Source organism: Podarcis liolepis, assembly GCF_965112155.1.
Source record: "Podarcis liolepis genome assembly, chromosome: 8".
Classification (NCBI taxonomy): domain Eukaryota; kingdom Metazoa; phylum Chordata; class Lepidosauria; order Squamata; family Lacertidae; genus Podarcis; species Podarcis liolepis.
In genome coordinates, this window is record NC_139560.1 from 81,823,651 (window position 1) to 81,834,983 (window position 11,333).

At 42.4% G+C, this 11,333-nt stretch overlaps 1 protein-coding gene across 2 annotated transcripts in view; it reads right to left on the reverse strand.

The window, feature by feature from the left end:
- RETREG1 (reticulophagy regulator 1) overlaps positions 1-11,333 on the reverse strand; it is a 48,427-nt gene that overhangs the window by 32,006 nt on the left and 5,088 nt on the right. Inside the window, exons 1-2 of one of the 2 annotated variants that reach the window (XM_083519490.1) lie at positions 11,072-11,324; positions 466-572 (exon numbers count right to left, since the gene is read on the reverse strand). In XM_083519490.1, coding sequence (XP_083375616.1) covers positions 466-572; positions 11,072-11,244 — 280 coding nt within the window. In that variant the 5' untranslated portion in view covers positions 11,245-11,324. Of the gene's footprint in view, positions 1-465; positions 573-11,071; positions 11,325-11,333 lie in introns of those variants that run through there. The other variant, XM_083519491.1, reaches the window with a different exon arrangement.

An 11,333-nucleotide genomic window follows, 5' to 3' on the forward strand; every position in this document is an offset into this window, starting at 1 on the left:
AACCTATAACTCTAGAATGTGGTCTTGGTCTACATACTATAGGAGACTTGTGCATTTGAATATGTCAAAGAATAAATGTATGCAATAGGAGACACTGTTCAGAAAGTCTTTAGCAAGCTAATAATATTAACCTACCTTTCTACATAACCCTCACAGAAGCTTACCATAAAATTTTAGTACTGCAGTTAGAAGGATAAAGGGATATTGACAGGTTTCCACACATTGCTGATAAATATTTGCATAATAAAAAATTCCTTCCAGTAGCACCTTAAAGACCAACTAAGTTAGTTCTTGGTATGAGCTTTCGTGTGCATGCACATGAAAGCTCATACCAAGAACTAACTTAGTTGGTCTTTAAGGTGCTACTGGAAGGAATTTTTTATTTTGACTATGGCAGACCAACACGGCTACCTATCTGTAACTGAAACATTTGCATGTTAAACAGATACTGAAGCAGTATCTTACCTCTTTCTCTAGACAAGACCAAATCCTGCATGATCTGCAGCATTACAACGCCAAGGAGTACATGTGAAATTAGATGATACAGTCTCCAAGGAGTCAGTGCAAGGAACCTAGGAGGAGAAGAGAAAAACCATCTTACCATGCAGATATATAAAGCTTTCCTTGCCATATGAAAGCACGAGAGCAAGTCAGGTAAATTAACGTTATAAAGAGCTTCCCCCCAAGCTGGTGCCCTCCATCACTCCTGACCACAGGGCATGATGTGTGAGTGTGGTGGGCATGGGGTACCGAATATCTGAAGGGCTGACCAGCTTGGGGAAGGCTATCACTGATGAAGGAGAAAGGCCTAACAGAGTTAATCGGGAATTAGGGAGTTAAAGGTATAGCAGGCCATTATCATCAGACTGCAGAGACTAATCAATGGGTTCATGACACAAATGTCACTTCCCTACTCCACAAAAGGTAGAGTATCATAGCTGGTGAGTCTTAACAGAACTCTTAGTCACTATACTACGCCAGCTCTGTCAAGACTCATCAGCCATAAACCTCTACGTTTTGTGGAGCAGGGCAGCACCTGTCTCACACTTGTGTCATGAACCCCTTCCCTGACCTGGTAATAAAAATGTCCATATTACATAGCTGCTGTAAGGCTATGTGATATAATGTGAAACACCAGGAAAAAGCCTGACCAATACAGATTATTATGCTGGTGAGCAGGAAAAGGGGAGATTTATCAATGAAATACCAGATGGCCCCAACTGACAAGTTTTAACATCTGGTAGACATGGTTGAAAATGCTACACCCAACTATAAAAAGCAGTTATTCATTCAAACACTAATTACACTCAAGTTTCTATCTTCACGGTTGTACAAAAAAGCTTCATATGTTTGTGAGGAGACCTTATTAGCTCTCATTTCCTCTCCTCCTTCCTTCTTTCTCATTGAGATTTATATTCTGCTCTCTGCCTGGTGACAACACTGATATCATTTTGGTATCAGGCGAAAGCTTAAATCCCCCTCCCCCCAAAAAAATTCTAGCATGCATTATAAGTTGTTTGGAGCATGGTTGTGCTGCTGAACTTCTGTGACCACTGCTTTCTGTTACATTCATTTTTAATGCCAATTTTTAATACTGAATTTTATATCTGTGGTTTTTTAAAGAAATAGGTACTCCACCTTGAGAACCTTATATTGAAGGGCAGCCTAGAAATGAGGCAAAATAAATATTTACCATTGATTTGATATACATTGCTCATGACATAATTGCAGTTATTTTTAATCTCAATGAACTCCTTCCTAGAGAGAGAACTGGGCAAGATGCTATGCTGCTAAAAGCAGTCTAAAAGGAGAACATGGCTCCACCAGCCTGAGATCATTTTCTAAAGCTGTTCTCCAAATCCCTTCTTTATTTCTTGAAAATCATGGAAGTTCCTTCCCACTAGCTACCTCTAGAGCAGGTGAGGCAACTTTAGACCCTCCAGTTGTTGCTGAACTAGGGATGGGAGTTTTAGTTTAGTAACATCTGGAAGACCAAAGGTTCCCCACGCCTGCTCTAAAGGCAGGAGAAGCAAAACAGGCTTGAAATAGTGACTCCTGGCTTGCCTTTTCCTGAAGAAGAGAGCCCCAACTGCCATACCCATCTTGAGAGGAGCACATCTCCTTGCAAACAGGAAGGTGTCACCATCCCTGGCTGGCCTTTTCCATTTAGATTTATCCTGCAGCTTACCTTTCCTAGCCAGCAGTGGAAAGGAGAGAGACAAAGAGGCTAGCGGTTACTCCTCTCCTTCAGGAAAGAGCTGCTTCTGTCAAGAGTATGCAGTGCCTGCAACTTTTGTTTTCTTGGAGGGGAAGAACGACACAGGGCAAAGCAACTAGACATCCAGCACTCTGAGTCTTTTCTGCCATCAGTGGCAGCTGATAAGAGGAAGCCTTCGATTTTTATATACAAGCCAAGAGCATGGCAGCTGCTTTAAAAAGTCAAGGGGCTTTGGGGTAAAATGTAGACATCAAAAACATCTGGAGAGGGACACAAAGGGTGGGAGCTTAATTGGGTAATATTAGAAGCCTCTAAGGCAAGGTGGGGGAAAGTTAGAGTACTTGGTGCTGAATGAGAATATAAATCTAACAGGCATATTGGAAAAGTGTAGAGAATCAGTACAGTAGCATCCCTGGATACAATGTCTATAGGAAAGACGGTGTAGCGTAGGGCTTAGCGGGGGCATGCCAAAGAAGGCATGGAGTGCAACATACTAGAAAACTTCTAATAGGAACTACAGTGGTACCTCAGGTTACAGACTCCACTAACCTAGAAATAGTGAAAATAAAAAAAATTCCTTCCAGTAGCACAATTTTTCCAGTAGCACAATTTTTTTTAATTTTTTTTATTTTGACTATGGCAGACCAACACGGCTACCTATCTACAACTAGAAATAGTGCTTCAGGTTAAAAACTTTGCTTCAGGATGAGAACAGAAATCGTGTTCTGGCGGTGCAGCGGCAGCAGAAAGCCCCATTAGCTAAAGTGGTGCTTCAGGTTAAGAACAGTTTCAGGTTAAATACGGACCTCCGGAACGAATTAAGTACTTAACCCGAGGTACCACTGTATGGGTATAAGTGCCAGATGCAAAAAAAATATTTCATGTCAGAGAGATATTATTGCTCTCCTGATCAAAACAGTGAAAGTGGTCTTTAGATGGGAGGTGGGGAGTCAGGATCCAAAGGAGAAGGTTTTATAATAATCAGTGTCTTCAACTTCTTTCACACTGACTGAGAAAGATGCACACTTGAGTAATCAGAAAAATGTTTCCAGATGAAATCCATGACTATGCCTTGGAAGTGGCCCATGAGCCCTTCCTAGCCATAGTCTTGAGTGGTGCCCAGTGCCTAGTACAAGATTTCAGAGTACTCAAATCAACTGAGAACAGGGATCAAAGTGCTAACAAGTTCAAAATGTATGTCCATGAAAAGTTGCCAAAAAACCTCAACAGAGTCACACTTTATTTCAAAAGACAAAACATCTCAGAAGTGAGAGGGTTAGTGAAAAGGAAGCTTTTGAGAGAGCGGAGGTTAGCTCTTTTCCAAGACGCTTGGAAATAAATTTTAAAACCATCAATCAAATGCTCAGCTAGAATATATGCAACAACAAGGAAATGTACCAACAGGCAGGCCGTACAGATCTCCCCACCCCCCAAGGCCTGCCAAAGGATGCAAATACAGTTGACAACCAGAAGCAAGAAAGTTATAAAAAGGCTGCTTTCAGAAAATTTGGCTGGATTTCAATCCAGCTCCCTCCCTCCCAAACTGCTTGCAATTGAACAGCCCAATGTCTGCATGTTTCTTATTCCTTTCCACCTGGAACCTCATGTCTGTTCAGTCCAAGGGCTGGGAAGAAAGGTGTAGCAGCTGTGCCTCAGGTGAAAATGGAAGCCCAAATAAGAAACACAAAAAGGATCAAATACATTGGCAAATGCTAATTGACAATAAGCAATAAAAATAAAATAATGTGATGGACATATTTAGAAAATGTTTAAGACCAAAAATATAAAATGCAGTGGTGCCTCGCAAGACGAAATTAATCCGTTCCGCGAGTCTCTTCATCTAGCGGTTTTTTCGTCTTGCGAAGCAACCCTATTAGCGGCTTAGCGGATTAGCGCTATTAGCGGTTTAGCGGCTTTTAAAGGATTAGCGGATTAGCAACTAAAAGGCTATTAGCGGCTTAGAAAAAGGGGGGGGAGCGAAAAAAAATCGGAACACTTGCAAGACGTTTTTGTCTTGCAAAGCAAGCCCATAGGGGAAATCGTCTTGCGAAGCAGCTCAAAAACGGAAAACCCTTTCGTCTAGCGGGTTTTCCATCTTGCGAGGCATTCGTCTTGCGGGGCACCACTGTGTTTGGAAATACATCAGAAGCAGGAAACCAGTCAGCATGGCATTTGAGCCATTAGACAACAATGGAGTGCTTGTGGAACACAGGGATGTTTTTTCTTTATGTTTATTAAGCTTACAAAAAGATAATTAAAATCACAGAGTAACCGAGTTACAAAAACTAAAATATCAGCAATTTAAAATACAACTAATAAAATACGATTCAATAGAAAGTAGTCTGAAACAAGCCTTAGCTGGTAAAGTGTACTCTTAGCAACCAACATTATTTGTACCTTCACTGATAGTTCCTAGTCTGGGAGAACCCATACACCCCCCAAAAAATAAGTTGCAAGGCTCCACCCAGACTGGAGCTGGTTTGCCTTCATGCACTCAACCCAGACCCCTGTCCAAATCTGCACAGCCTCCCTGGGGCTAGTAGCTGGAAAAGAGCCATCATTAACCAAGTAACCAACTAGGAAAGATCTTTAGGTCATGGAAGGTAGCTCAGTAAAAATGTCAACTCTGCATGCAGCAGCTGTGAAAAAGGGCAAATTCCGTATGAGGATCATTAGGAGAGGCTTGAAAACAGAACTGGCAGTACCACAATGCTGTCGTACAATCTATGCACATGTGCACAATGCTGCTTGCCCTGCCTCCAAAGGCAGAGGAAGGTGCAGAAAAACACAACAAAGGTTATCAAGAGAATCAGCCCTATGAGGAAAAGCTAAAGCTTTCAGATTTTTTTAAAGCTGAGTGGGGAAAGCATAAGTGGAAGGGTATAATGGAAGTTTGTATAATTATGCATCATGCAAAGAAAGACGAGAGTAAGAAGTCCATCTTTTAACTCTGTAGAATGCAAAGAAACTGGCGGTCAGCAGGGTTAGAACAGTCAAAAGAATGTATTTCACATAATACAGTACTGGAATTCCCTGGCACAATAAGTGGTAATGGCCACCGGCTTAGATGGTTTTTAAAGATTAGACAAATCCACACAGGATAGGCCTATCAGTGGCTATTATCCAGTTTCACAGGCAGTACGCCTCTCTATACCAGCAACTGGGAATACAAGCAAGAGTGGGTATTGCTTTCAAGACCTGCATATGGGCTTAATGGAGGCATCGGCTGTGCTGCTGCTGAGAAGCAGGATGTGGAACTAGATTTTGGTCCGATCCAGCAAAGCTCTTATATTCTTATAGCTGTTTCATAAGAACAGAATAGTGCATAACTTGTCTCAGATGATGTTCCCATCCTGCACATGGTTAGGCTCCTTGAATCCCATTGACTTGAATGGAAGTTATAGCAATTATAGAGAGCCAGTGTGGTGTAGTGGTTAAGAGTGGTAGACTCGTAATCTGGGGAACTGGGTTTGCGTCTCCGCTCCTCCACATGCAGCTGCTGGGTGACCTTGGGCCAGTCACACTTCTCTGAAGTCTCTCAGCCCCACTCACTTCACAGAGTGTCTGTTGTGGGGGAGGAAGGGAAAGGAGAATGTTAGCCGCTTTGAGACTCCTTTGGGTAGTGATAAAGCGGGATATCAAATCCAAACTCCTCTTCTTCTTCTTCTTCTTCTTCTTCTTCTTCTAGCAATGACCTTTTCAAGTGTTCAGAACAAACTGCGATTCAGAATAGAGAGACGCTTGCTGATTTATTTATTTTAAAAAAACCTATAGAGCTTCTTGGGATAAAGAAATACATTCTGAAATGTTTATTGAATTAAGAGATACATGGAAATCCCTTGGCTAATGTTCTAAATTTAGCATCTTAAGCTACAATAGCTTTGTCCCTAATCTAATACTTATTGCTAGAGACAAGAATGATACAAACAGCGTCACACGGGTACTCAGTTTCTGTAAAAGCTAGCATGTTCTCTGGTGAAGACATCAACCTCCTGCAAAAATGCATGTCATTTCAGTGACCTACTAGAGATGAACAAAAACAGAAATTAACAAGGAAAGCCTGGATTCTTACAAAACAGTCTGCCATCCAGTTGCACTCAAAGGGTTCTGTACCCTCTCCCAATTCTGTTTCTATGTTCTAAATAACCCTCTTACAAAGATGCTTTTTGTTTTAAAAAAAGGACCTGAGGGCTTAGTTACAAGCATTTCCATATAATGCTGTAGTTAGCTTCTATAACTGTGAAGAGCTACTGTTCCCCCCCTCTCCTTTTTATTTCAATAGAAAAACATAACTGTTTTTGGGGGTGTGGGGTGGGGATCAATTGGCTTCCTTAAATCTAAGCCAGTGGTGAGAAGCATCTTTCCATAGGCCTAATTAGTCAGTGATGCTGTTTCAGCCAAGCCACAACCACCTGCCTATCTGTGGGGCAAATAAAGTTGTGGCTGGTCCAAAAGGGAGTTTGTGGGCACAGACTATCGTCTATCTGGTTGGCATTACCTACAAAGCCTTGTGCTCAGTGCTTTACAAATGGCAATGAACAGCAGATCATCAAGACTTACAAAGTGATGTGTACCCACACTATTTGATTCAGATCCATGCAGGCAAAAATGGCTCACCTGGCTTCATTGTGATTTCAGGTGATTGACAAGTGTGTGGCATGATGATAGTAAGTATTTTTGTGGGTTAATAAGTTGCAAGGCTGTTACAGGAGAGGCAACATAGAAAGCACGAATGAAGACAAAAATGTGTAGATGCTTCTAAGTATCCAGCTATAGGGCCGGACAATCCAAAGCTACAAAAAAATAAACTTGGAACCTATTAAAAACCCAGAAGCATCACCTGTCTAATAAGCTTAAAAGCAAGTTTCTCAAGTTGTGCAGGTATTCATGGTTTGCACTGGTATATGGGGTATAGTGAAACAAATGACAATATCAATGACCAACAGTAGAAAATAGGCAAACCAGAAGACTAATGTGTACACAGAAGTAAGGCATGTTGAATTCAATGGGCCTCAATCCCCACTTTAAGTGCATAGCCCAAAAGAAAATAGAAGGACTAGATGTAAAGGGTTGACATCCATGAGATGAAATCAGGCTTGAAAATAGCCATTTGCCTGGTTACCCGTGGAAGGCAAAAACCACCTCCAGAAGGGACAGAAGAAATTTTACATTTGCAGAGAATTGGATTTTTCTTCTCTTTGATCTCAGTGGTTCAGTTATGGACTGTTATTAAACCAGGAACTTCTAATTAACCTCAGCTTTGTGTTTATCTGAACAGGTAAAAACTAATTACTCACTTTGGAACAATCCAGGATCTTAAACCAATGAGGCTTTAAGAAACTGGTTTGTTCTGAAGCTGGTAGCCATAGTTTCCTGAACAGATAAAATGGGAAACTATGGTTAATTAGAGACATCCTGGTTTAATTATAGCTCGCTGCAGAGAGCAGCAAAGGGGCTGAATGTGCAGGCAGAAGGCTCATGTATAACTTGGTTAGCACTGTCCAAACACAGCCAGGGTGTCACAAACTTCTAATGTGTATATATTTCTTCTATTTGCACTGGTATACCAGTCATATATTAAATGTATATACTACCCACTTAATAAAAAGAATGAGGGTGGTTTAAAACAGATTTAAAACTACATCACCACAAGACTGCAGGGTGCTGAAAAAAGGCAGAATTCTAAATAGATACCAGAAGTGGTACTGTAACATCAGATGTTAAAATACTGTAGTGGGGAAATAAAAAGGTCCTTTCAGCACTGCTCAAAAACATCAGCATAGGCACTAAATAAGGCACACAACCCCCAGCTCAGTCAACACCAGCCCCCTGGGAAGATCCCAGACCATGTAGGTCTTTTATGTAGAAGGCGGCAAGTACAACATCTAGTAGACTTATTTGTACAGCTGGTTGCAATACACAGGCCCAACAGGTTGCCCTAAAAAATAACTAAAATGTTTATTTTCTGGCAGTTCAGAGTCTACTTCTGTCACAAAGGATGGGAGGTCAACACAACCTAAACTGTACTTACTTAGGCAGCCTCAATTAACATACAGTACTAGGGAGCTTCAAATTAATCAAAGGACAAAGTGCTGCTAATGTTTTACACAATAATGAAGCTGCTGTCCAAGTGAGGAGTACTAAAAAAGAAAAAGCTCTCAATATTTAATAAAACATTCTTATCCACTCTCCTCCATATGACATGTAAAATAATAGGAACACTCCTCTTCTTTACATAGATAACATACTTGCTGAAATATAAATTCTTCTGCTGCAGGACCAGATTAAGAACTTTATAGCCCTAAGCACTGAAAAGAGTATGATACCCCCATATGTTATTCAAAATAAAAAGCAGTACTAACCATAAAATAAACATTTTTTTCAAAATAACACAAAACCTACATGTATGCTGAAATGTACATGCATGTATGCCATGTGCAACACATGACAGGAACTGATTTCCTTGCATTATTTCAATCTAGGAGAGTAGGATGCCCCTTGGTTCAGGTGGAGATAGGTAATAAAAAGAGAACAGAAAAATGGGGGAAGTGTGTAGTGTGCAAGGAAGTCCAACAAAATTCTGATTTTTCCTATAATAACTACTTCAATGTTTTTAAAAAATATATATCAGATGTCAAACTCAAAAAATTCTCTCCCTTCTTTTGTTGCTAAGTGGTTCTGTGGTACATGAGCACTAGAAGGTGTGTGTGTGTGTGTGTGTGTGAATCTTCAAGCAACTCTGCAAGCAACTCAAGTTAGTACTTTATTTAATCTCAAAATCTGAATCTACATTTGGGACACTGTATTAATACAATTATACATCCTAGTCCATTGAGTATTTAACTCGGTAATGAAAAGCAATGACCGTAGGAATGTTCTCTTCAAGCCAGTGTAGGGGGGAAAGTATCTCAGTTTCAGATGCCATTTGAAGAAAAAAAGCACATGCTTCTTGTTTGGAAAAACACTAGAGGGCTAAAGGTTAAAACGAAAAGTTACCTATAGCATAGGGTTGGTAACACAGAGAAACAGAAAAACTAAAGAATGGGAGAATTGACAGAGATTGGTTTGGGCACCAGGAAAATAAGAGTATGAAGAATCTACTGAAAAAGAACAATTTCAAGCATACAGCCAGCAGGCTGGCAGTCCAGTGCCAATCCATGACAAGAGAGTGGGAGAAACAGACTGTGCAATTTGGGGTGCTGTCACTCTGCTTTTTGTCAACTTTGCAGAATCACAAGGCAACCACTATGCCCTAAACGGCCTCGGTCCAGTATACCTGAAGGAGCGTCTCCACCCCCATCGTTCTACCCGGACACTGAGGTCCAGCACCGAGGGCCTTCTCGCAGTTCCCTCACTGCGAGAAGCCAAGTTACAGGGAACCAGACAGAGGGCCTTCTCGGTAGTGGCGCCCTCCCTGTGGAACGCCCTCCCACCAGATGTCAAAGAGAACAACAACTACCAGACTTTTAGAAGACATCTGAAGGCAGCCCTGTTTAGGGAAGCTTTTAATGTTTGATGTATCACAGCATTTTAATATTCTTTTGGAAGCTGCCCAGAGTGGCTGGGGAAGCCCAGCCAGATGGGCGGGGTATAAATAATAAATTATAATTATTTTATTATTATAAGATTATATGCTCTACTTTATGGGCACTTCCTGGTCATTATTTCACCTTGCCACACCTTCCCTTCAAACATTCTTTAGGAGCCTTTGATGCTCCCTGGCATCATCCAGCCACAGCTGATTCATCTTCACTTTCTGCAACACATGTCTCACAAAGCCCACTTCGTGGCCACTAGCACTGCTTTACTCTCTGTGTGGTTATCCCCCATCACACCCCACCCCACCCTGGCCAGGACCATTAATTCTTTCCATGGGTTTCCTTTCCCATGCTTTTCTGTAGGAATCATTTTGTGGCAACACCCAACAAACCAAAAGGAGCCTCTTTCAAAGCGAACACAGTTAAGAAGCGCTCGATTTAAATAGAAATACCAAGGATGGCAGAGCTCGATTTCTGCATCCTGGGGCTCAAATCTACCTGTATGACATATGCCTTCTGATGAAGAATGCTCCCTTCTCCATCTCTACCCATTGTGGAGATAAAAACCACATCAGCGTGGAGATAAAAATAAAATATATATTTATTCAATTTGCATGAGATAATTTATTCAATTTGCTGAAATTAAAAGCACTTCCTCCCACAGCACAGGTAATTAACTTATGGGATTCCAGTGCAGGATGAGCTTTACAGGATTAGGTAGATTCATGGATTGCAAGCACACCTTAACAGGCATTCACAAGGCTAGCAAAGCAAAGGCACCGTGCTCAGAGAAGGGTGCTTCTTCAGTACCAGGCATCAGAGAGAGAGGGAGGGAGACAGGAAGGAAGATAGATAGATAAATAATAATATAAATATATATTAATATACCCCGCCCATCTGGCTGGGTTTCCCCAGCCACTCTGGAGAGAGGGACAGAGGCCAGTGTTGCCCGCAGCAGCCCTGACTATCATTCAAGGCTTGAAAACAACTGGTTGAAAACAACTGACAGAGAGAAACGGGGTGGGGGTGGCGATATTTTGCTTTCACGCCCCTCTCAGGAAACGTCTGAACGGGCGCTGCTAGTTTAGAAGCCAGCGGCCTGGGCCTTTTACAGCAGGCACTTTGCCCATGCTCAGATGTCCCCCTCCTCACAGCTCATTTGCACGTTTTGCAAAGCCCAGGAGCGGAGGGCGAGCGTGAGCCGAGGCTCAATTGAGGTGGGGGAAAAGAACGAAAGAAAGGGGCACGCATATATGTATTTATGTTTCGGGAGGGGGTCTATAGGATTAGCGCAGTGGCTGCGCGTCTCTCTCACCAGAAGATTAGGTTGGCGCAGAGGAAGGCGGCCAAAGCGCAGAACGGCCTCTTCCAAGTCGCCGCTTCCCGCCCGCCGACGGGCTTCACTTCACAGCCCCCGTCCTCGTCCTCCTCCGCCAGCCGTTCCCAGTCCAGGCGACCCGGCGCCGCCACCTGCTCCTCGTCAGCCATCTCGGTCGGGGCGGCTGACCAAACACCGGAACCGAGATGAGGAGGCGAGCCGGCTGGGCGGGGTTTGTGTACATCCGGGTACCAGGCAC